General features: G+C 41.8%; 1 protein-coding gene across 5 annotated transcripts in view; it reads right to left on the minus strand.

The window, feature by feature from the left end:
• Window positions 1-24,058, minus strand: part of NEO1 (neogenin 1) — a 172,691-nt gene that overhangs the window by 84,950 nt on the left and 63,683 nt on the right. For all 5 annotated transcript variants that reach the window (XM_056128702.1, XM_056128703.1, XM_056128700.1 and 2 more), the window contains exons 5-6: window positions 16,669-16,805; window positions 240-394 (exon numbers count right to left, since the gene is read on the minus strand). In XM_056128702.1, coding sequence (XP_055984677.1) covers window positions 240-394; window positions 16,669-16,805 — 292 coding nt within the window. The remainder of the gene's footprint in view (window positions 1-239; window positions 395-16,668; window positions 16,806-24,058) is intronic.

Genomic DNA, 24,058 nt, shown 5'->3' on the forward strand with positions numbered 1-24,058 from the left:
CTAGAACAGCCTAGGGTATCAATGGGGAGCACTTTCTGTTTATACTATCAAGTGCACAGAGAGATTCTGTTTTTGAGAAGGGGGCACCAGGATAAGTACGTTTGGGAACCCCTGTTTTATATGAACTTTCCTGTCTTCATCAGTGGTATGTAAGCTGGTGGTTGCAACTGATCTCTGTGTGGCTGCATATGAAGACATGTAAGGATTTCAGAGGTAAGTGTTCTACGGAAAGTACTTACTACAATCTTAAAGTAATCACTTGGTATGACCATATCCCCATTCTTGACCCACTTCACAGTTGGAGTTGGTTTCCCAGTCACTTCACACTCAAATACAATATCCATCGATTCATGAGCATATATATTTGTAGGCTGCTTCAGGAATTCAGGTTCGGCTTTAAAAGAGAAAAATGAAAACATTAGTGAAAATCAAAACCAGGTGATCATATTTCAAGTAATCTTAAAGGATATTTAAATTATCTGAGGCTTTACTTATTTTATAAATGTGTCTACAAATACATGTTTTTAAATGTAAGAAATACAAAGCTTAAAGAATTGATATTTTGGTATAAGTAACGAATATTTTCTAAAGAAGATTTCTGAACTTCCTTGTTAGAAATATTCACTAACTATATGGAAGATGAAAATATAAATGCAACAAACTGTCTAAAAGTGGGAATTAGACTTTTCCCCTAACATTTATCCCATTCTGGAAGAGTCATAGTTAAAACTTAAAAGAGCTGAGAAGCCTGAGAGTCTCTTCATTCCAGTCAGTCTAGTGAGTAATTACCCGGACCCCCGACCCAAGAAAAGGGCGTACAAACACCACATCACCTCAGAAGCCTTAAATAGTTCATTCACACACCATCTTTCCAGAACACAGATCTCATGATATGAAATGGTTTTCAAGGACGGGAGGAAGAGTGACAGGATCTTTGGGATAAAGTTAAGTTGCATTTGCAAATGCCTGACATTCTATCATCGCCCTTCCCCTAGCCTGGAGGTTGTAAGTTGTTGACATGAAGTAGTAAGAACAAAGTAGAACCAATTTCCCACCTAGTGTTTTAATTCTACATACAACATCCTTGAGAAGGGAAGTCTTACTGATCCTTGTTTTGAGTTTCAAAAGACAAGGAACTTCCTACATCACAAAGCAAGCAAAATCAACCAAGTCTAGCTCTGTATTTTTTTCTTTTCTACAAAAGACATGAATGAGGGTTTTCTTCCCTCCCAAACTGTTCAAACTATTAGGATTTTGATTGTGACTACACTGAACCCATAGCAGGATGATGGTCATGGTCACGGTCCTCCCGTTATTCATTGATTTGCTGGAGCGGGCCCAGTAACGTCTCCATTGGAGACTTTGTTGTTACTGTGTCTGGCATATCGAATACTCTCGGTAGCTTGCCGGGCTCTCCGAGAGGGGCGGAGGAATTGAACTCGGGTCGGCCATGTTGGCCGCTTGTAAGGTGAACACCCTAAGCAGGATGACATTCTAATAATATTGAGTCTTCCCTTGATGTGTACCTCTTTCCATTTATTTAACTCTTTGGCTTCTCACACTGTTTAATAGTTCTTAATACTCAAATCTTATTCACAGTTTGTTAGGTATATCTCGTAAGTATTTCAGTATTTTGGTCCCACTGTAAGTGGCATTACATTTAAAAAAAATTCCAATTGCTTACTGCTAGACAGAGTTATAATTTACTTAGGTATATCATTCCTTTATCAAACTGTGATCATAATAAATTCATTTATTGCCTACACACACACACACACACACACACACACACACCATCAACATAGGCAACTATGTTGTCTGTAACTAGAGAATGACATCTTCCTTTCCAATTCACTTTCCTAGCACTTGTGAGAATACAGACTATATAATTAAGGAAAAAAAAAAGAAATATGAAGAGCTGGCAGGATACCAGGCAATCAGTAGAAGAAAAGGATGAAATAGACTATAATCTTAAGAAGCAACATATGTCCACAGTAATGGAAGACCTCCCCCCTCCCCAAAATATGTCTGCAAAGTAGATAAAAAAAAAATCAGGGAATTCCATTAATAGTTTGACTGCCCTTCACAATGGTTAGAAAATTTTGTACTTATTCTTCTGTGAATTTTCTGTACCTGTATTCTACCATTTTTTAAAAAAAAATTTCTTTATTTGCAAAAAAAAATCTTAAAACAATGCTAGTGGTCTGCTAGGCCCCAAGCCCACTCCTATTTTTAATAAGGGGTAAGGACTTGTGAAAGTTGGTACAATGTCAGATACATGCGCTGCTCTCCGTCTGGGTGAGGCGGCTGAAAGGCTTGTGGGATATTCCTTCACGATGCATCTCCTGAAAATGTCATCATTGCTAAGTTTCTCCAGTTTGCTCCAGCATGGGGCTTTGTGTACATCATCCTTAGTATCCCAGTGGACAGCACCCAGAACTCCAGCCAGACCCAATATGTCCTTCCAGGAAATTTCCTACATTCTGTCCATCAGGACCCCCAGCAGGAGACTGTGTTCAGACCAGTGCATGATTTCTATGGCCCACTGTGGCTCAAACACTTTCTTTCTGTCTTACTTGTTCCCGCCAGAGTCTCAATTCCAGCCTTAAGCAGGGGTGCCCTCTTCTGTTTGTTTCTTCTTAAAAAAAAAAACTCTCCCTCAAGCTTTTTACATAGTAGCTAATTTTTATATGTACTATTTCCATAGGCTGTAGAAATCTATTCTTTTTTAACACTTTTCACTGGTTAGTAATTTTTAAATCTGTCACTGTTCCAATTCCTAATGTGATTGTGTGATCCTGACTGGGTCATAGTAAGCTACTAACCCTCTGTTACACTCTTGCCAGTAGTTTTTCTCAGTTTTCCTTTTGTCTTTTACCTTAAGGTTGCCGGTGCTGTACCAGGTTGTTTCCTTTGGTTTGTTTTTTTTTTTTGGAGGGGAGAGGGGTGCACCCAGGGCAGTTGGTGGTTGCCCCTGGGGTGGCTGGGGCAGTGTCAGAGATAGGATCTAGGCCCCCCGTGGATAAAGTCTGCCTTCCAGCCACTCAGCTCCCTGGCCCTGATCAAGTTGCTCTTATTGTCCAGAAGTATTTAGACTCATACTTGGTAGGTTTCTTTGTTCCTTCTTGGTGAAACAAGAAGAAGAAGGACACGGAGAAGTAAGGCTAAATACAAGCAGCCTGGAGTTTTCATTTGAACTGGAAAATTGTTTAGATGTAGGAAAAACAACATCCATGCAATCCTGAGTTTTCCCTACTTAAGACCTGATTAAATTTACCTGGATATCAACCCATGGCCAACTGCTACTTCGTTTATATTCCAACCTACACCATTCCCTACTTTTTCTGAGGGGTGGGAAACAGTGGCGCTCAGGGTTTACTCCTGGCTTTTGGCTCAGGATCGCTCCAGGGAGGGACTCAGGACCATATCGGGTGCTGGGAATTAGACCCGGATCAGTCATGTGTGGGGCAAGTGCCTTAGCCCTTCTTTTATCTGTCCAGCCCCATCTTCAGATCTTTTAAAGCAAATCCTGGGTATATTTCGTATATATTTACTAATTATTCCTCTGAAACAAGAACTTCTATTTCTAAGCATAACTATAATAATATTACTATGCTGGTATCTATAATAATTTCTTAATATCACTTCTCTAGTTTTTACATTTCACAAGTTGGCCTATGTTCTAAAGTGATTTTATTTCTATTGATACTATCCAAGGAGCATTCATTATGCCTTCCTTTTCCCTTCCTCCTCTCCTTCCTCCCTCCTCCCCTCCTTATGATCCCTCTCTCCTTTCTTTTTTATACTCCCTCCCTCCTCTTCACTTCCTCTCCATTTTCTAAAACTATGAGCCAACACCAGAACACTTACACACACATGTCCCCACTCCTCTTTTTTAAAGAGTGACACACTAAAAATTTATTTTCTGTGTTAAAAGCCTATAATCTTTATTACTAAGGTTCTGGTCTAAAAAACCAACAAATTGTCAAAAGGACAGGTTCCTTCTCAGGCTAATTACATAATATTGAAAGCACAGCAAAATTTTCTTTTGAAAAAAATCCATTAAGGAGATGGGGTACAGAGGTTAAGGTGCTTGCTTGCCTTGCGTGTGGCTGACCCCGGTTTGATGCCCAGCACCACTTGTGGTTCCTGAGCACTTGCAGGAGTAAGCCCTGAGCACCACCAGGTATGACCCAACCCTCAATTTAAATTAAACCTCAACTACTTAAATCAAACAAAATACATTAGTATGATTTAGCCTGCATTTTAGTAAACAGACTTCCAAAGATTATTAGGGCAGAAAAAAACCCCCAACATTCAATTTGTCACTTGTCCTTTCATTAATTATAAAATAATGCCTATAAAATGTTCTCTGGATTTTAACTTCTCTATAGATAGTATTCACACCAATTAAACACAATGTAAGAGCAGATGTTTGTGGTTTGGAAATTAAATTGATAACCAGAGAGCAAATGAGTCAATTACCATAAGAAAATAAGCTGTTGTAATAGTAGATTATGCATTTCGTTACCAAAGAGATAATTAAGCTTCAAATTCTCTTTGACAGCTTCCTATCCCTTCTAATGCCATCATCATTACAAGAATAATTTTAATTGCTAAATGCGCAAGCAGAATCTAGTACTAAAACATATTATACTTGCAAAATTCTTTTACTAGAAACATCACTTAATTCCATCACTGTTGTATAATGCTGGAAATTGCCACTTAATTCAAACAGAAAACAATATAGAACCAACAACAATGTTTCAAGGTTACTTTATTATGCTGTTATTTAGAAGATAACCATTTTCGTTTACATTAACTCAGGATTGCTGGAATTCCTATTGTTTGATTGCAATGGTTTAAGCACTGAAATTCTTTAAAAGCTCTTTAAGTAGAGAACTAGAGCAATTTAATCCATTTTATGTTAAACTTCACACTTGCTGTTCTTAAACTTCTTTTCAATAATTCACAAAATTACATTCAAGGCCTTTTTAAGAACAAGCAAAAATCTAGCATTTAACAGCCTGTTATGTCTTCACGGTTATTGTCTGATTGTCTACTCACAAATCTCCTGTTAAGTATGGCTTTGAGATAATTCAGTGGGATAGGTGCTTACCATGTCAACCTTGCCATGTCACTGAATATGGTCCTTCCAATCCCCACTAGGAGTGAGTGATCCCTGATCAGAATTAGCAGCCTTGAGTACCACTGGGTATGGCCCCCCAAAACAAACACAACAAAAAATGAAAATCCAAAAAACAAAATAAAAATGACCAAAAATTTTTAAACAAGCAAAAACCATAATTTCTTGAAGAAGTTTCTCCTTCCAGTGAAAGTGAATGGATTTTCCTTAATCTCTGAAAGCAACGAAAGAAACTGTATCTCTGAAGTAACATTTTAAGAAAATTGCCACAAGATTGTGGTACTTCTTTCCTTCCATCCATACACTCCAGTCTTGGTGCTTTCCCTTCGTTTAAAATGCCTCAGTACAGCTCAAAAGAAACGCAGGTATCAGATCTCCCTACAAACACCTCCTTAGAGAAGATTTTCCTGATTCACTGGCCCTGCTTCTCTTCCCATTCTGAAGTCAACACTGCCCCATACATTTACTATCAATAGCTCAGCAACTACCTGTAAAGTAGATTTGAATGTCTTGCAATGGGAAGATAGGATCATACAATCCAACAGAAAAACACACAAAAACAAGAATATGGCTGGAGAATAGTACAGAGGGTTGGGTGCTTGCATTGCATTGCATGTGTTCGACCCAGGTTCAATTCCTAGCATCCCGTACGGTACTCTGAACACTGTCAGGAGAGATCTGTAAGCACAGAGCCTGAAGTAAGCCCTGAGCACACTACTGGATAGCCAAAAAATCTACCCAAATTTGCCAGTCAAGTATCATTCCCTACCTAATTTCATGAGCACTGAAATATCTGGGATGTCTGTTGCTCTGAAACACAGACACACACACACACACACACACACACACACATATGTCCATATATATGTGTGTGTGATATAAGTATATAATAAATGGATGAAATGATGGTTATATGATTCAGCAATTATAGCAGATTGTCTAGATTATAGACTCCAGGTGGTGGGTATTTCTCATAAAATTCTTTCAGTGTCTTATTACTAAAAAATTTCATCATACAGAAATGTTGGGGGGGGATCAGGTGTTTCCCACCCCCCCCCCAACCTTTCACTCTATTAGGACATTACTATGCTTAAGAATTTAAAGAGGGGCCGCTGCAACAGTACAGTGTACAAGGCATTGGCCTCACATGCAGTTGATCCCCTGCACCCCACAGAGTCCTCCAAGCCTGCCAGGAGTGATTCCTGAGCATAGAACCGGAAGTAAGCCTTATGCACCACTGGGCGTGACTCAAGACCAAATTAAATAAGAATCTGATGCTCTAAAAATTGCATAGTGTTTACTAAGACTTTGTCCGAGCTACCGCTCAAGACAAAAAGGGTCCTGGCATCTGTAGACAGATTTAGGCAAGAGGGCAATAAAAGACATCATGCTCCCCAGACTGAAGTACAACTGGCCGCTAGTGCAGATTAAGGGTGGTGATGGATGGTGGCAAGGAACAAAGCCCGAAAACAGGGTCTGGGAGACAGTCCAAGGGTTGGAGGACATGACTGGCATGGACAAGTCCCCAAACTGACTCCCAAGAACCCCATGTATCCCCAGTTCCTCCTGAGCACTGCCAGGGTGGGGAGGGCCAATGAACCCAGCACTGCTAGGTGGGAGGTGAGGGCCCTGAACCAGCAGGTCCACAAGGCCAGGTTGAGTTTTTCAGGCAGTGGTCTCCAAGGTTCCCTGAGAACTGTCTGGGAGCCCATCCCCAGAAAGCCACTTGAGATGGCAGTCTCAAAGTTTCAATGAAGATGCAGAATCTAGCTAGGTATACAAATCACAACCCTAAGGAAGAATCAGGTGAAGAGGGTTTAGACTGAAAGGAAGGATTCTTAAACTAGAGCAGGGATTAGCCAAGGCACACTTGCTAAGAGCCTGAGGTGTCAGACACTGTCCTAGCCAATGTGCTTACACCAGCAACCCAATCAGGACTGGGAAACACGTTCCGATCTTTATCCTACAGGCTCAATGGGCTGAGTTAGGAAGATCACTTGGTTAGACTGGGAAATCAGGTCGTGCTTGTGCTTGCTTCACGACGCAATGCCCCTTCCGTTAGAAGCAATGTGGCTGGTCTGTTTGTGGCTTTATAGAAATGAAGGACCTGCATCATGATTCTTACTACTTTCCCTATGAAGCTTCCTCCTCATTGGGGACACAGTAACAGAAGAACTATGTCTTCTCAAGCTGCGGGTGACTGGAACACCAACAGATTAGGCGCCGTCTCAGGCACATGAATGGTTCTTCTATTCTGCCAGCACCGATCATCAGAAACCCTGCGACTGTGCTACTGAATCCAGGTTCTTCACTTTACACCACATTTCATTGTATTCCGTGTGCACCTTTTCCTCCTCCTTTCAATACCCGCAGGTTCTTTCCTGGAGTTACCATAGTTACCCTGGATCTAAAGCTATTGTAGTTCAGAATAAATTTGCATAACTATTAGGAAATTAATTCAAGCTTGTAAATACGAGATTTATCTGAAAGCTAATATAACCACTGATGTGATAAAAATCCAAGAACTCCAAAGCAGTTCAAAATTAGTTGGTTTCAATACAGGACTATTAAAGAATTGTAAAGGATTCTCCAATTCATGCCAATGGTTTTTAAAGTGTGAGGTTTCTATGAAATACTCCAGATATGAATAACATAATAAAAAAATTGCCATTTTTACATATGTTTCAAATATGCAGCACTCATTAGATTTAGTGCAAAGAATAAAAAAGCTGTCAAAATACAATCCTGTCCTCAAGGAGAGAAGGATAAACTGGGGGGGGGGGGGGGGGGGAGAGACACAGAGAGAGAGAGAGAGAGGGGAAGAGAGAGGAAGAGAGAGAGATTGATTTGGGTTTTGGTCAGAACCAGCAGTACTCGGCTTACTCCTTGGGAACTTGGGAACCATATGGGGTGCTGGGGATTGATAGGCCATGTGCAAGGTAAGAACCCTACCTCTGTGCTACTGCTCTGGCCGTAAAAAAATGTTTAACGTAAGAAGCATCTGTATTTTAGTGAGCTTTCATTTTATTTATTTAATCGAACCACTGAGAGATATCGTTACAAAGTTGTTCATGATTAGGTTTCAGTCATAAAATGATCCAATATCTGTCCCTTCACCAGTGTCCCCATTTTCCCTCGCGCCACCCTCCCCTGCTATTCCTGCCTTGCCCCCCCCCCCCCCAGCTCCCCCACCTTCCTTCTGGGCATTATGGTTAGCAATATAGGTACTGAGAGGTTATCATATAGATCCCTTTACCTAATTTCAGGACACAGTTCTTGTCCAGAGTGATCACTTCAACTATCACTGTCATAGTGGTCCCTTCTCTATCCCAACTGCCCTTCCCCCGCCCTTCCACTTGTTTTAATTTGGGGGTCACAACCAGCAGTGCTCAGGGCTTACTCCTGATTCTGTGCTCAGGGACCATTCCTGGTGGGGTGTGTGTGGGGGGGACCATATGTCCATATGTGGTGCTGGGAATGGAGTCTGGGTCTGCAGTGTGCTAGCCAGAACCTTACCTACTGTACTATCTCTCTGGCCTCTCTCTTCCTTCTTTTATTTTTCTCTGTTTCTTCTGTTATTTTCATGAGGATCTTTCCCTCAATTTGCTCATTCACTGTATTTTAATGAGAAAATTGAGGAAAAGATCCTGACCACCGCTGGGTATGACCCCAAATTAAAACAAAAGAAAAACTTGGAACAGAGGATTACAGTGCGAGCACATCAAAGCAGTGGGACCTCTCCTGGGAATAAAAAAAGGGGATTTGACACATACAGTCCTGAACCAAGATGGCAAATAAGGATGATGATGAGGTCAACTCTGAAGCAAAGTTGTAATGACATTTCTTAAATTTTTATTTTAACTTTTGGAAGGTATAGAAAGATCAAAACTGAGAATAATGAAGCAGTATTTATAATATTTATAATATGTGCAAATGAAAGCAGCATTTAAACGAGAGTAATGGCCTACCTTCCTTCAAAATATTTAAATTTTTAAAAAAAATCCTAATTTATTTTACACAAAGTAGTCTATGAAAAACATGGTGCAAAAAAAAACCCCATGAATTACAAATCTCAGATACCAAATTGCCTCATTTAACAATTTTAATACAAAGTTTCACATAATCATTTATTCCTATCCACTGGGATAAAATAAGCTCAGTCCATAACAATCATGGCAAATCTCTGCTGATAAAAATCCTATCCTAGTGTCAGCAGGAAGAGGCAGATTAGGGAAAAAAAAATTGAGGTTTGGAGCTGGAGTGACAGCACAGTGGACAAGACACTTGCCTTGAACTTGGTCGACCTGGGTTCAATCCCTGGCACCACATGTGGTCCCCCAGGCCTGCCAGTAGTGATCCCCAAGCACAAAGCCAGGAGGAAGATCTGAACACAACCTAGGTGTGACACACATAGCCTGCCCCCCCCCCCCCCAAAAAAAATCTGAGGCTGTAAGAGTTATTTTAAGAGATATATTAATTGTGCCTGAGCTCCACGGAATGGTTAATAAAGCTTCACAGAGTGGTCTGGTGAAGCAATAAATCCTAGCTGGGGATTAGAGGATACATAGGAACAGAATCATCAAATAAGATAGTTTATTCAAGGAAACTAGATGCAGCCTGGTGAAGATATGCCATCTCCTTTCCAGGTTTAGTAAGAGTGCCAAAAAATTCAATGAACCCCTCCAACAACTCATTTAATGATGGAAGAAACCAAAACACAGGCAAGGTTTAAACACTCAGCCAAGTCCACAGAGGAAGTGACGGCAGTGGGCCCAGGCAGGACTGCAGACTCCAAAGACTTCCATGCACCAGACAAAACCCCAAATACGCCTGAGGGTCTGGTTGTGTTTTGTACCTATTGGAAAACTTGCTTTTATCTTTTTTTAAAAAATTTTTATTAGTGAAACACCATGAGGTACAGTTGTAGACTTACAAATTTTTGTGCTTGGGATTCAGTTATACAATGATCGAGTACTTGCTTTTTATCTTAAGCCAAGAGAAATAAGAGTTCCAATGAACAGGGGTATAATGTAATAAATCATTAAGGAAAGGGATGTGATACCAGGAATAATGCTAAAAGGGGGAGATTAATGTTGTGTTGTAGAACAGAGGTTCTCCATCTTATCCGACTACCTCCCTTGTAGAAAAATCACTGTGTCCTCTGGAAAAACTTTAACACTCCTTTAAGCAAAGAAATAGACAACTGTACCCCCAACCTGCTACCGCCCCCTTTTCCCAGATCGCTCCAGTACCTCTGGTGGGGGAATGGTAATACAGTGTTGACCACTTCGGGGAAAAAAAGAGAGAAACCAGATGGAGTAAAGCAGGCGAAAGAAGCAAAATGACCTCGGGCTGAAACTCCAGAAAAAGAAGATGGGATTGAACATTTTGGTGGCAGTTTGTTCCAAATATGGGCCAGACTAAAGAGGCGGCCTGTATGTTATGTATCAATTTGTCCCACAAAAATACAAATGGAAATTTTTCTTCTCTTTTAGAGGAGCGGGGAGATGTGTCTCATCAACTATCAGGAATTTTTTTTTTTAAGAAAAGGGAAAATCCCCATTTAAAAACAACAACTCATGACATATTTTAAGTGTTATCGACACCCTGAAATGACAGGAAATACACCACGGGCTCATTCACGTCACGGCTTGTGCAGAGAACCCAGGAGCTAATGATAAAACAACAAATCTGAACTATTGAACAGATGAAGAATGAACTTACAACCTTTTCTGTATTAACAGTCACTATGGCATTTCCTGTAGCTATGACTTTAAAAAAAAAACCATTCAGGTCAGTATGACCACATATATAGAAATGGCTTGGCTATATGTCTATATACAGCATTGTGTGTGTGTGTGTGTACATGCGTGTGTGTGTGGTACACACATCTGTATCCAACTATTTCTCACAACCAACCCTACCCATAAAAATCAACAACAACAACTTTGTTGTGGCCCAAAGGTTGAAACAAAATTTTCCACAATGCTATTTTGTATGACAAATTATCTGGACACAGCAAAGAAGCCTGCACGTGACACATTAACAGTACAGTCTGTTATGTACTACTGTAAATGCTGCAACGATCACCTGATCAAAAAACAAAACATCAGCACCTCAGAAGCCTGCTGGGAAGCAACCGTAGAACAATTCCTATCCTAACTTATACAATGACAGATAGTTCTTGCCTGTTTTTTTTTTCCACACCCAATGATGCTCAGGGATCACTCCAGGCAGGCGCATGGGACCGTAAGGGGATCAAACCCTGCTCCGAGGCGCTGTACTATGGCTCCAGCCCCACTCTTGTCTGGTCTGAAACTTGACAACACACAAGTCATGCAACAGGTACCCTTCTGTGTCTTGTCTCCTTCCCTTCTTTAGTGGCCGCAAAGTGTACCCCTGTTCTTGGATGCAGCAGCAGTCTGTGCATTTTCGTTGCTGACCGTATCAAAACCCTTTTTTATCCCTTCCGCTGTTGATGGAAGCTGAAATTGTTTTCGGTTTTGATTTAAATATTTTCTGACACATACAAATCTGATGAGCGTACTTACATGGTTGTCCTCAGATATATTTGCTGCAGTTCAGTAAATTCTTCCAGACAGGAGCCTCAGGTTACCAGATCGAAGCACGGTCCTAACACCCACTCATTCAAGCCCCCGTTTCTGCTCTCTCCCCACCGCAATCTCTTCTCTGTTGCTCTCACTTCTACCCATTCTGTCCTGGCTCATTTGCCTTTGTCTGCCATTCTCTCTAAAAGTTCTTTACAGATCTATACCAGGGCTTGAAACTTCTCCAAGAAAGGACTGGACTGGAGTCTTTTAGGATCTGTGGAGCCCCTGGTCTCCGTCACACTGCTGTTTCCCAACGGCAATGCAAGGAAGTGTGGCCGTGTCAGCAGGACTTCTTATGGACAACAGAAGAAGAATTTCATAATAATTTTATGTGTTACTAAATAGCACTAGTGGATCACAGGTTAAAAAACAAAAACAAAAACAAAAAACAAGCAGTCAGGCAGATTTAGACCACAAGCCGTATGGAGTCTTCAATTCTTGATTTCAATGAAGTCCTTTCTTCAGGTTAGATATTGATTTTATCAGGAGCACGTCAATATTATTTTATTTTGTTTCACTTTGGAAGCCTACCAAAAGGTTCCCTGGGCTTACTCCTGGCTCTGTACTCAGCGATCACTCCTGGCAGGGCTCAGGGGACCACACAGGGTGCTAGAGATCTAATCCTGGTCAGCTGTATGCAAGCACCTTGCCTGCTATACTACTGCTCTGGCCCACCATGCTGTTACGTTTGTTTTGTTTTGGGGCCACACCTAGCAGTGCTCAAGGCTTATTCCTGGCTCTACACTCTGAAAGCACTCCTGGAAGAGCTCAAGTAACCACATAAGAGGCGGGGGGATTGAACCCAGTTTGGCCACATACAAGGTAAGTGCCCGGCCCGCTGTGCTATCTCTCCACCTCCTGTTGTTATTCCTTTCAAAGAAACAAATCAAAATAATAATACTATAAAAAAAAACAACAACTCTTAGTTTGCTGAAACTCTGCTTTGACTGTGACATCATATCGCTTCTGCCGTACCCTCTTGATTCAGATTGCTGAGACAACCAGAATTAAGGGCAAGAAGTGAAAACCCACGACTTCCTGAAAGGCCCGTCAAAGAACTGGGGAATAACATCATTTTATTCCAAGTAATTCTACGCTGAACTCTTTTGCGGAAAACACAACGAAATCAGAAAGTCCCAGTTAACTCTTCTTCAGAGAGAAGTTATTTTAAGAGCCTGTCTGCATTTTATATCACTAGGCTTTACAGCTGCAGTTTCTAAGAACTTAACCAAGGTAAGTCCGTATGAGCCACATTCTAATATTACATATTTATTTAACGTTCGCCCCTTTCCCAGCATGCTTCTGCAACGCTGCAATGACCAGGGGCTGTCCACAGGCCTGGTGGGGTTGCGGCTCACTCCTACCGTCTCCCAGAGGCCACCCATCGTTGGTGGTTCCTGAGCACTCAGCTGCGCTCACTCACCCAGGTCTGTTCTGCTGTCAAAGAACTTCCACATGTGCTTGCCAGGGGGTGGCTGGGTGCTCACACACATTGCTCACCAGAAAGAGAAGTGCTTGCTAGTACCCTTTCGGCTGCGTCCCCTTTTGGGGTGCTGACACACCCCCATCTGCGGTGCAACCAGACATGGGGAATCGCACTCTGCAAAGTTGCCAGGCCCCATTTGAAGAGAGCCAGAATCATATAGGGTGCATGTGGGACACGGAGGATTTGGACTTAGGGCCATGGGTGCTTGCCAGGCAGGGCCTCTTGGGCCCTGCCCCATTCCTCCAGGCCTAGCAAGTCACAGTATTTTTCAGTGTCCAAGAAGAGATGATGGGGTCAAAGAAATTACGGCACCCAGGCAGCATGCAGTATGACCCACCTGCGAGGAAAGGTGGAATCACGCCATCTGCTCCCATGTAGAAGGATATGGAGAGCATGGTGGCGAGTGAGGTTAGCAGAGTGACAGATACAGAATGATTTCCCTTAAATGTGCCATACAAACAGAGCAATGAAATTGCAAATGTGCAAAGGCAACAGAAACCAAGAGCTGGTCTGCAGTAGAAAACTTATCCCGGGGTGTGTGTGTGTATATGTGTGTGTGTGGTGGAAGGGGGGTGCGGAGGGAGGGAGGGGGACAGGAGTGGCTGGGAGTGCAGGGACACTGGGGCAATGGGGAAGGGAGGCAGAGGGTGTGGTTGTCAAGAATGATGCCTAAAATAAAAATCTCCAATTAAAACTAAAGCAACAGAACTTCTCTTGCAGCAGCATTTCCCGAATGTGCCTCTTATTACAGCAGTTTTTTTTTTTTCAGTGTATATCCTATGTAGCAGACTTAGAGACCTTATAAGAATAGGTATTAGGTTTCACATCTTGCCTGAGTATAAATGCTATGTAAATTCAGATTTTCCCCCCTTTAAAAATTGCCCTTAGTCCCAAGCTGCAGCTCCCAACCCACTCTCCCTCCCTTCACCCAAGCACACAAGGACCTACCCTAGACTAGCCTTCCTCTAGCTTCCTCTCATTCTTCATTCTCAGAGATGATTTGGATGCAGGAGAAAACAGAGCATACTAGACTAGCAGAAAACTAAATCCAGTTTAGAAATTATTTTCTTTATCTGAGGCACAGAACTTTTGTTCAGAGAGAGAGCACGCGAGAGAGAGAGAGTGTGTGTGTATATGAGAGAGAGAGAGAAAGAGAGAGAGAAGAGAGAGAATGGTTTTGGGCCACACCTGGTGGTGCTCAGGGCTTAGGCTTCCTTCTGGCTCTGTGCTCAGGGATCACTCCTGGTGGGGTTCTAGGTACAATATGAAGTTCCTGAGATTGAACCTGGCTCTGCTGTGTGCAAGGCAAGCACCTTTGCCCGCTTTACTATCTTTCTAGCCCTCTTCTGTTTAATTTTAAGCACTCCTAACATAGTTTGGAAAAGTGAAGCAGGCAAATGATTAATTAAGATTTAATGATAAATTATTTTACCACCAAAAAAGTAATCCTAGGTTCTCTAGAGTATAGAAAGAAAACATAAAGATAATCTAGTTCTCTCATGGATACATACATCCTTCGAAAACACATTCCCCCCCCCCCCTTAAAACAAAAGCATTCTATACTGTAAGCTTTGAGGTGAAAGGAAAAAGAAAAAAACATCTGTAGCTAACGTGCTCACAGGGATTTTTGACCTTTAAGGATTTGTAAGTGCCCGGTTCTCTACTGAGGATCAAAGACCACAGGAGACACTCTCAAACACAAGTAAACGAGTGGCCCTAAGTCACTCTGAAATTATACTGAAAACAAGTAAGTTAACAGATAGGATGCTATTTCAAAAGCAAGGAAGAAATCAGAGTTTACACTTTAAACACTGTCTTCAAGGGACACTAGGAAGGAAGACACCCAACAGAAAACTGATTAGGCTTGGTTAGTTAATCTGGCTGTTCTCCATCATAAGGTTATCCCAAAAGCTGGCTGAACCTTAAATTTCACTGAAGTGAACAGTGCCTAGTACCCAAGGATGTACTGGGCTGGTGAGATGGATGACGTGAGTCATTTGTTTCTGAGTGCCAACACATATGCTGGAGATCAAATATCTTTCATTCACTGCCAACATGATGGTTGGGAAAAATAGCATGAGGTTGAGCATCTGATCCCCAGCAACATCCCACATACCAACTATGATCCCCAGAGTCACAACAAAGCACCCATCTTTAGCACACTGGTATTGTATGCGAAAGCATCTCAGCCAAGTTTGTGACCCTGGTGAGCACTGCAATCAATAAAGTGTGCTGAGCATCTAAATTAAAAGGAGAGCAATGCAATCAAGTGTCTGTGACCTCTGGTCATCACAACACAAAGGGAAGTCAAAGGGGAAATAAACACACACACACACACACACACACACACACACAACACTTCCCCATGACTGTTATACCTCCATTCTGAAAGCCACAAAATGTACCAAGAGAAGCAAACTTTCATCTGAAATATGACATGACTCACATCCAGATCATGAGGTGCTCTCTAGAAAACGATTTGGTACAAGCTGATAATGACCACCGTGAGTCAATGTGTCTCATATTGGATATACCTGCATATCCAAGCAGTGTTGGTATTTCTCAGAAAGTGGAAAAGGAAGCCCTAAAATTTTTACTTGCAACAACAATAAACGAAGGTGCAGACAAATCATGGGAGTGATAGCAAATACTCCTCTGGGGTTACATTTCCACACGGAGGCCTGGCCAGGGACAGGGGAAAAGGAGAAACCAAGTGTGCATGCCCCGTTTTACTGTCTCTGTCTTAGAAATAAGAGAACCTGTATTTAGTGGGGGAGGAGAGAGACAGAGAAAAAGGAAGAAAAACCAACCTTGCTGTGATGATCAGCGTTAGTTGAACATAAAGAAAGAAACATCAAATCACCAATTAGATGGACCATTAGAGCCACAAGCTCTCCTTCCTGGGTGATCTATTTACCCAAATGGAGAGAGCACCAATGCTTAGGAGACACATGGTTCTGGTTCAGAGAACAGAAAAGTCTTTGTGAGAAAGCATTCCGAGACAAGGAACGTCTAGTTGAACCTTCCAGACGCCCCACCTCACCCGCTTCCACACTCGCTGCTACAGAGAACAGCTAACCATGGGCTCACACCTATCCTCATCATGAATCTGAGAATTTTACAATAGGTTTTTTTTTGCAACTAATAATTTTTTAATCCTTGAAACAACACCAATGAGAGGACTCTTATTATCTTCATTTTACCAATGAGGACCATAAGATTCAGAGATGTTAAGTAATTTCCTATAGTTACATAGCTAGAAAAGACAAGACCCAGAATTTGGACCCTAGTAGTCTGGTTCAAAAGCTCAGGCTTTTGAAATTTATCTGCATTGCCTTTCCCGCATTAGTAGCAAAGAATTAGCAAATACAAAAAATGCACGGGATTTTATTTTATTTTTTTTTACTTATACAGGAAACACATACCTTGTACTGTGAGCTCTGCATGAGCTTCAATGGTCTCATTTCCACTCTCCGCTATACAGAAGTAAGTCCCTGCATCGTCCTCTGTGAGTTCGATGATCTCCAGTGAGCCCCCTGCCAGTAATGCCAGTCTTCCGGAGCTGCGTAAGAAATAGTGAACCAGATCAAGGCTAGGAAACAATACTTATGAAACGCGACACATATAACAGAGAAAATGTTTACGTAGTATTCTTCCTTCTTTGCTGCCTTACTAAGACTAACACAGAATTATCAGAACTTAATTTAGTCCAATTTGCTTTGCTCCTATTTCAACATAAAGAGATCACCAAAACAAATCAAGTGTTATAATGAACTATTTAATGCCTTTAGTTATTCCCAAAGGGATGCCACTTGTTGACTAAGTCCACTTCCTTATGGTCCACCCCTGCCTTCCTATTCTGCTCTCTTTTTCCTTCAAATTATGTAATTTTGAAGTCTGGAATAATCTAGGAGTCACTCCATCACAATGTCACAATTGTCATGATAACACTGAGGGCAAGAGTCAACTCATTAACAGTAAGTCATGGGGCTGCAGTGCCCACCAAAAGTTTCCCCCAGGTTCTTGGCTAGGAACAAGAGAAACAGCAGACAGGAAGGAAGAGAGAAACAGGTGCCAGAGAGCAGCTGCCTGACAGTTCGGCATGAATCCATCAGCATCATGTCTCCATCAACCTGGTGCCGATGCCAACCCAACTCCACAACAAATCAAGTCTAACCAAGAGAATATTAAAAATAGAAAGCAAGATGATCCTATTGTTCTGAGGGATTATCACAAAATGAATATTGTGATGAAACTTTTTAAAGTGAAAGAGTTCAATTAATTTAGAGAGTGATAAGCTAAGTCAAACGTAAAGGTCAAAAGGATGCAACTAAATGCTAGGAACCCACGTAAGATCATGGCCAACACTTTAAGGGGGTGGGGCTGGGGTTCTGTGTCTAAGAACACCCTTTTTCATGTGTGAGGCTCTGCACTAGACTCCTGGCACTGAAAAAATTTTTTAAAGATTAAAGAAAGCTCACACTTTAAAAAATCAACTTTCGGGACTAGAGAGACAGCCTGTATACAGCTCAGCATGTGGGGGGCCCAGATTAATGTTGGCACCACATTGCCCCCCCCCCCCCACAAGCACAGTCAAAAGTGAGCCCAGAGCTGGGAGTAAGCACTAAGCACCACCAAAACAAAACAAAACAAAACAAAACAAAAAGTTTAACAGTTCTAAAGGGACTGGTGCTGGGACACTGTACACCTGAAATCCAATCATAAATAACCTTGTAACTTTGTAATTCACAATGATTAAAATAAATTTTGACTTTCATAATGATATATTATAGTAGCCCTTAAAAGAGCTCCATCTAAATTTACCTATTTGCCTTAACTGAACAATCACCCTGTATCAAAATTTCACTCTCTACTTTAATTTTAACAGAACCTATACCCTAACCCTAGCCCAATTCTAATCCAATCAAATCCTTATAGTAACCTTACCCAAGCCCCAGCCTAGCCTCAAATGAATAATCCCCCTGTACTTAACTTTGATTTTCAACTTGAAATATAACCAAACCTATACCTTAACAGCAACAGCACCCTAACCTTAACCTAAATACAATCCACATTCTTACAGTAACTCAAACATAAGTCATGCATACATAGTATTATTTTAAGGTTCCATCTCTAAATTGGTTTTCATTGGCAATACTTTTTCTCTCCAATCTTAACATTTTGAATTTCTCATCTACCTATGCTCAACAAATTACGCTTTTATTATAATTTGTCTTTTCATTAAAAATGTATGATAGAGAAAATGATTGTTCAGTTTGTGCCATGTATTATTAATTCTCATTCCAAGTAAATAAAGTACTATTCTGGCTTACATGTATTTCAGTACCTTGTGAGTTGGGGAATTCGTTTTCCTGAATCTGACATGTAAGCTTAAGTTTCTAGACAAAGGAAAACCAAAAGTTTTGGAACGTATTTAAGTAATAACCCTGCAAGGTCATGACTACTGTTAATCAACTGGGCATCCCAGTTTGGAACATCTATGTTATGCCCTCAAACCCCATCTCTTTTTCTTCTTCTTCTTCTTCTGTTTCTTTTTACTTTTTTTTTTTTAAAAGAAAGTCAGACTGTCATGTGCAGCCCCTGCTTTGGATGTATGTGGCGTCCTGGAAGCTAGACTGCCCTACACTCTTCTACAAAAGGACCCTGAGAGCTCGTATGGAGGTTCTAGCAGGGGAGTGCAGCCAAAGGTATCGGGGGAGACCGTTCTCTTCAGCCTAGCACGGAGCTTCGGGTGGGGTGCACACAGAGCAGTGAGGGAGGAAGGGGACACCCACCCAGCCAGCCAGCTCAGCCGAATCAACTCTGCCATCAACGGGGTTTCAGATGTTGAGCCGGATCACCCTCACCTCCAAATCCCATCTTTATATGACAAAACAGAACACACATAATGGACTAGAGCAAGAACAACTGGAGAATAAGAGAAGAAAGGGAGTGGAGGGTGTGTTCAGATACTTCAGAAAATAAAAATTTACAAAAATAGAAATTCCTTGATTAAACTGGGAAAAAAGTCACAACGAAGCTTCAGAAATGGAAAAGAATGTTCGCAAATGGGAAACAGGCTCTAATCAGCTGGGAGTATTTGGCTGAAAGGAAGATGCTTTGAAAACATTGTTAATGGGTGTTTTAGAAGCTGAGATAATCACTGATCCCCAATAATTATTCCAAAAGTACTCCTTGAACTTTATATTTGCCCCGAATAAAATCAGTCTTTCTTTCTTTCTTTCTTTCTTTCTTTCTTTTCCTTTCCTTCCTTTCTCTCTTTCTTTCCGAGTAAAATCTCTCTCTCTCTCTCTCTCTCATCAGTATTTCTTAATGGAGCAGAGTTTATTATCCTCAAGGCCTCAAAGGAGTCTGAAGGAACAATGTCAAGTAAACAATCCTTGACAGAATTCTTTTAACTTGTTCATGAAACTATATGATTTTTTTTTTCAGAATCACTATGACGTACAAAGTCATTCATGATTGGGTTTCAGGGTACAATGTTCCAACACCCAAGCCTCACCATTGTCCACTTCCCTCCACCAATATTTAAGATCTAATCTTCAGACCTCCAAAGATGGGGGGGAAGGTGGGGGTGGGATGGGGCTGAGAGATGGAACAGTGGGCAGGGCATTCAACCCAGGTTTGTTCCTTAGCACCCTCGATGGGTGCAGCCCGGAGGCCCCTAAACACTGCAGGGTGGCCTGAGTATCCCTGGCTCTGCAGGGCCCAAGGCGCACTGCCTCCTCAGTTCCTTGATGACAACTGAATGGCTGGCCTGGTTGCCCAAGAACCACCAGTGGGGCCTAGGTCTTCTGAGCACTGCTTGGGAGCCCCTATCCCAAGGAAACACTATGTCGTGGAAATTATGCATGGTCAACAGAGCTCAGCCCAGGTTGCTGGACAGATGGTGCTTTTGTGTGTGCTTCTGTCCTTGATAATCTGCTAGTGATTAACCAGGGACAGTTAGGGTGCTGTATTTTCTGGCCCAAGGAAAAGGTTTCTGAGCAGACCCATAATACATAACTTAGTCAAGAAAAAAGAAGAGCAGGGGAAGGGCTAGTAGCAGGAAGCTTGGCTTACGTAGAATCAGTGTAATGGTTCAGAATGAAAGAGAAAGTAACTATGGAAGTACCACAGAGAAGACAGTAAATAGTGACCATGTTTTTATTGTTTTTTTTTTTGTGGGGCACACCTGGCTGTGCTCAGGGATCACTCCTGGTGGGGCACAGGGGGCCACATGCAGTACCAGGGAGCAAATCCCAGCTGATTGCATGCAAGAGAAGTGCCTTACCCACTGTCCTGTTCCATGGTCCCTGACCATGCTTTTAAAAAGCTAGATGATGCAGATAAGATGGGGGATCAATCCACTCATCTAACAGAGAGAGTGCTGAGTGACTGAAAGTATCAGGTAGCATCTGGGAATGCAGCAGCGAGCAACATCACAATCCGTGCTGCAGTGCAACTTAAAGAGAAAGATGGCCACGACAGGCTGTAACGCCAGGAAATTATATGCCACCAATTAGGAATGGGGAGAGTTTTCTAATCAAAGTGACCCTGCGGCTGAGACCTAAAGAATGAATAACCACTAAGTAATAGTGGGTGGCTGCCGGGGCAAAGGGAGAAAACTATTTCAGAAACCTGTTGCAGGGACCCAGATGCATGTGTCTCAGTGAGGCCCTGGTTTCGAGCTCCTTTATGAAAATACACACACACACACACACACACACACACACACACACACACACACACACAGAGCTCACAGGGATGGGTCCATGTGAGTTTGTTCCCTGGCATCTTACAGACCCCAAGCACCACGAGGAGACTCTGAGGACTGCCGGCACTGATGGGGCTGAGTGACATCACATCATCAGCCGATTGTTGACCATCAGCCGGGAACAACCACAGTATGACTGTAAGAATCCGAAAATATCATCAGAGCTAAGCATAAAACGAGGAGAAAAAAAAATGAAGGCTAAGGGTAGAACCAGACCACTGGGAGTTTGAAGAGTCATCTTAAGAATTCAAGTTCTTCAATACTATGGGAATCCAATAAACAGTGTTTTTTTTTTTTTTTGGTTTTGCTTTGTTTTTTAAAGTGGGCCTAGGGTTGACAATGAGGTGGTTAGATCTAGGCTTTGAACGGGCTTCTCTGGCAGATGTGTGAGATGCATTTGGAAGGAACCCCAAAGTACAGATGGGAATAAAGTCTGGGTTGGGGCAATGATTGGGGTACAACAGATTGAAATGGAGTAGAAGCATCATCAATGGATTTCAGAGATTAAGAAAGGAAAAATGACAGAATGTAGATGGATTAGATAAAGAAGTCTGAGTAAGAAAGCCAGGGAAACCTTCACAGTTGGGAGAGTAAAGGGAAACTACTGAATTTATGTGTTTTGCTTAGAGTTTCTCAAGGGAGACTCAAAAAATAAAGAGGAGAGAAGGAAAGGAGAAAGTTTAGAGGATTTAGAGGGGCTGGAAAGGATGACACCTCTTAGACACATCTTCCTCAGAACAGGAGAAAAGGAAGGGGGAAGTTAAGTCTTACATACTCTGGCACAAAGTCTGCTCTCATTTGTTTTCTTTTAAAACTTATTTTCGGGGAACCTCATATTCACACGCAGTTCTAAGAAAGTGACGGAGATTCTTTCTACCTTTTATCCTGTATCCCCCCACCAGAGATCTTATAAAATTGCTGCAATCTCAAGAACAGATGATGACATTGCCATCACTACAAAGACCATACTATAGCTTCCCCAAGAAAACACACTTAGACATATGGAAGGTCTAACCCTGGGACTTTTCATTCATACACACAAAGCACAGAGCCACATCTCGAGTCCTTAGACTGCATCTGGGAGCATGTTCACTTAACTGCTACTCTCATTTATTCATTAACTTCTGGAAACTATTAATTTGTTCCCCATTTCAGTAACTTTGTCTCTTCAAGAAGAATGGCATGCAGAGTCACAGTATGTAACCTTTGAGGTGGATTTCCACCACACCCCCTACTCCAACATAATTGTCTGGAGAGTGATCACAGCTGAGGGGTATCTGTTTTTTGAACCGGTCAATGAATGGCATGCGGGTGGTGTCTACTTCAGGTAAATCATAAATAAAGCTGCTGTAACCATATAGGTTTTGTATGTACACACTTCACTTCTATTAGGTAAAATGTCTGGTTATAAGTGTTAGCTCAAGGCAATCGCACATGTTTAAGAAGCTGCCAAACCACTTTTCAAAGGGGCTGTACCAAATCACAGCCTCGCCCCAACATCAAAGGATGAATCTAATTTCTCCACAGCCTTGAGAATATTTAGTGACGCAACTTTAAAAAAATTAGTTATATGTGTGAATTCTCAATGTGTTATTAATTTGCATTTCTCTACTGGTGTCAAAGAACTTTTCTTGTGCCCATGTACTATGTTTATCTTGAGGGGGTAAAACTACTTAATGTCTTCTTCCCACACTCTAATCAAATTATATACTTTTTTAATTGTTTAGTTTTGAGATACCTTTGTATACTGTAGCACTAGATCGTTGACAGAGGTATTAACTAAGCTGGCTGGAGTGATAGCACAGCAGGTAGGGCGTTTGCCTTGCACATGGCCAACCTGAGTTCAGAGAGCCCGGCGAGCTACCGAGAGTATCCTGCCTGCACGGCGGAGCCTGGCAAGCTCCCTGTGGCATATTCGATATGCCAAAAACAGTTAACGACACGTCTCACAATAGAGATGTTACTGGTGCCTGCTTGAACAAATTAATGAACAACAGGAGGACAGTGCTACAGTGCTACAGAGGTATCTCCCAAACAGTGCTCAGAGGCCCAGGGGCCACTGCAGGTGATGCTTAGGCTGGTGCTGTTTGGGCCAACAATGCCAGGCCATGAATTGGTGCTGGGAATGACCTGGGGTGCTCACGTCCTTTGTGTCAGCTCTGAAAATACTTTCTCATGCTTTGCAGCTGATCTTCATCCACTTTGCAGGGTCATTTGCAGAACAAGGTTTTATTTATTTATTTATTTTTTAATGTTGATGAAGGGCTGGAGAGATAGCATACGGGTAGGGCGTTTGCCTTGCACGCAGCCAGCCCGGCTGAGCCAGGTTCGATTCCTCTCCCTCTCTCAGAGAGCCTGGCAAGCTACCTGTGATGTATTCGATATGCCAAACACAGTAACAACAAGTCTCACGATGGAGATGTTACTGGGCCCGCTCGAGCAAGTCGATGAACAACGGGAGGACAGTGACAGTGACAACGTTGATGAAATCCCATTTACCCATTCCCTTTTTAAGACTGGGCTTTGGGTAACGAATATATCAGATTTCTTTGTCTAGTCCTAGATTCTGATTTCCTCCTTGGAGTTATTTTCTAAATGCCACTTTACATTTAACATTTATGTCCATGATCCATTTTTAGTTAATTTTTAGATAAAGTGTGAGCTGACAGGGTGAGGTTCATTTTTCTTGTCTGTGGAATGAAGCCCAACTGTTCAGTAGCATTTGCTGGAAAGGCAACCTTTTCTCCATTAAACTGCTCTTCTACCTCTGTCAAAAATTAGCTGGGCCGTGTTATGTGTGGGCCTATATCTGGATGCTCAATTACATTTCGCTGATATATGTATCTGTCTTCTCTTCATCAACACCATAAGCCTTGATTTCTCTATTTTTAAGTTTTGAAGTCAGGCAAACTGATTCTTCTCTCTTAAAAAAGTGTTCTAAAACTACTCATTTTTGTTTGACATATAAATTTTAAAATAATGTCTACAGCTACAAAAAAATCATGCTAGGATTCTGACAAGGGCTGGACTGACCTGTG

The sequence above is a fragment of the Sorex fumeus genome, unplaced genomic scaffold (assembly GCF_029834395.1).
Source record: "Sorex fumeus unplaced genomic scaffold, SorFum_2.1 ptg000067l, whole genome shotgun sequence".
In the NCBI taxonomy this organism is placed as follows: domain Eukaryota; kingdom Metazoa; phylum Chordata; class Mammalia; order Eulipotyphla; family Soricidae; genus Sorex; species Sorex fumeus.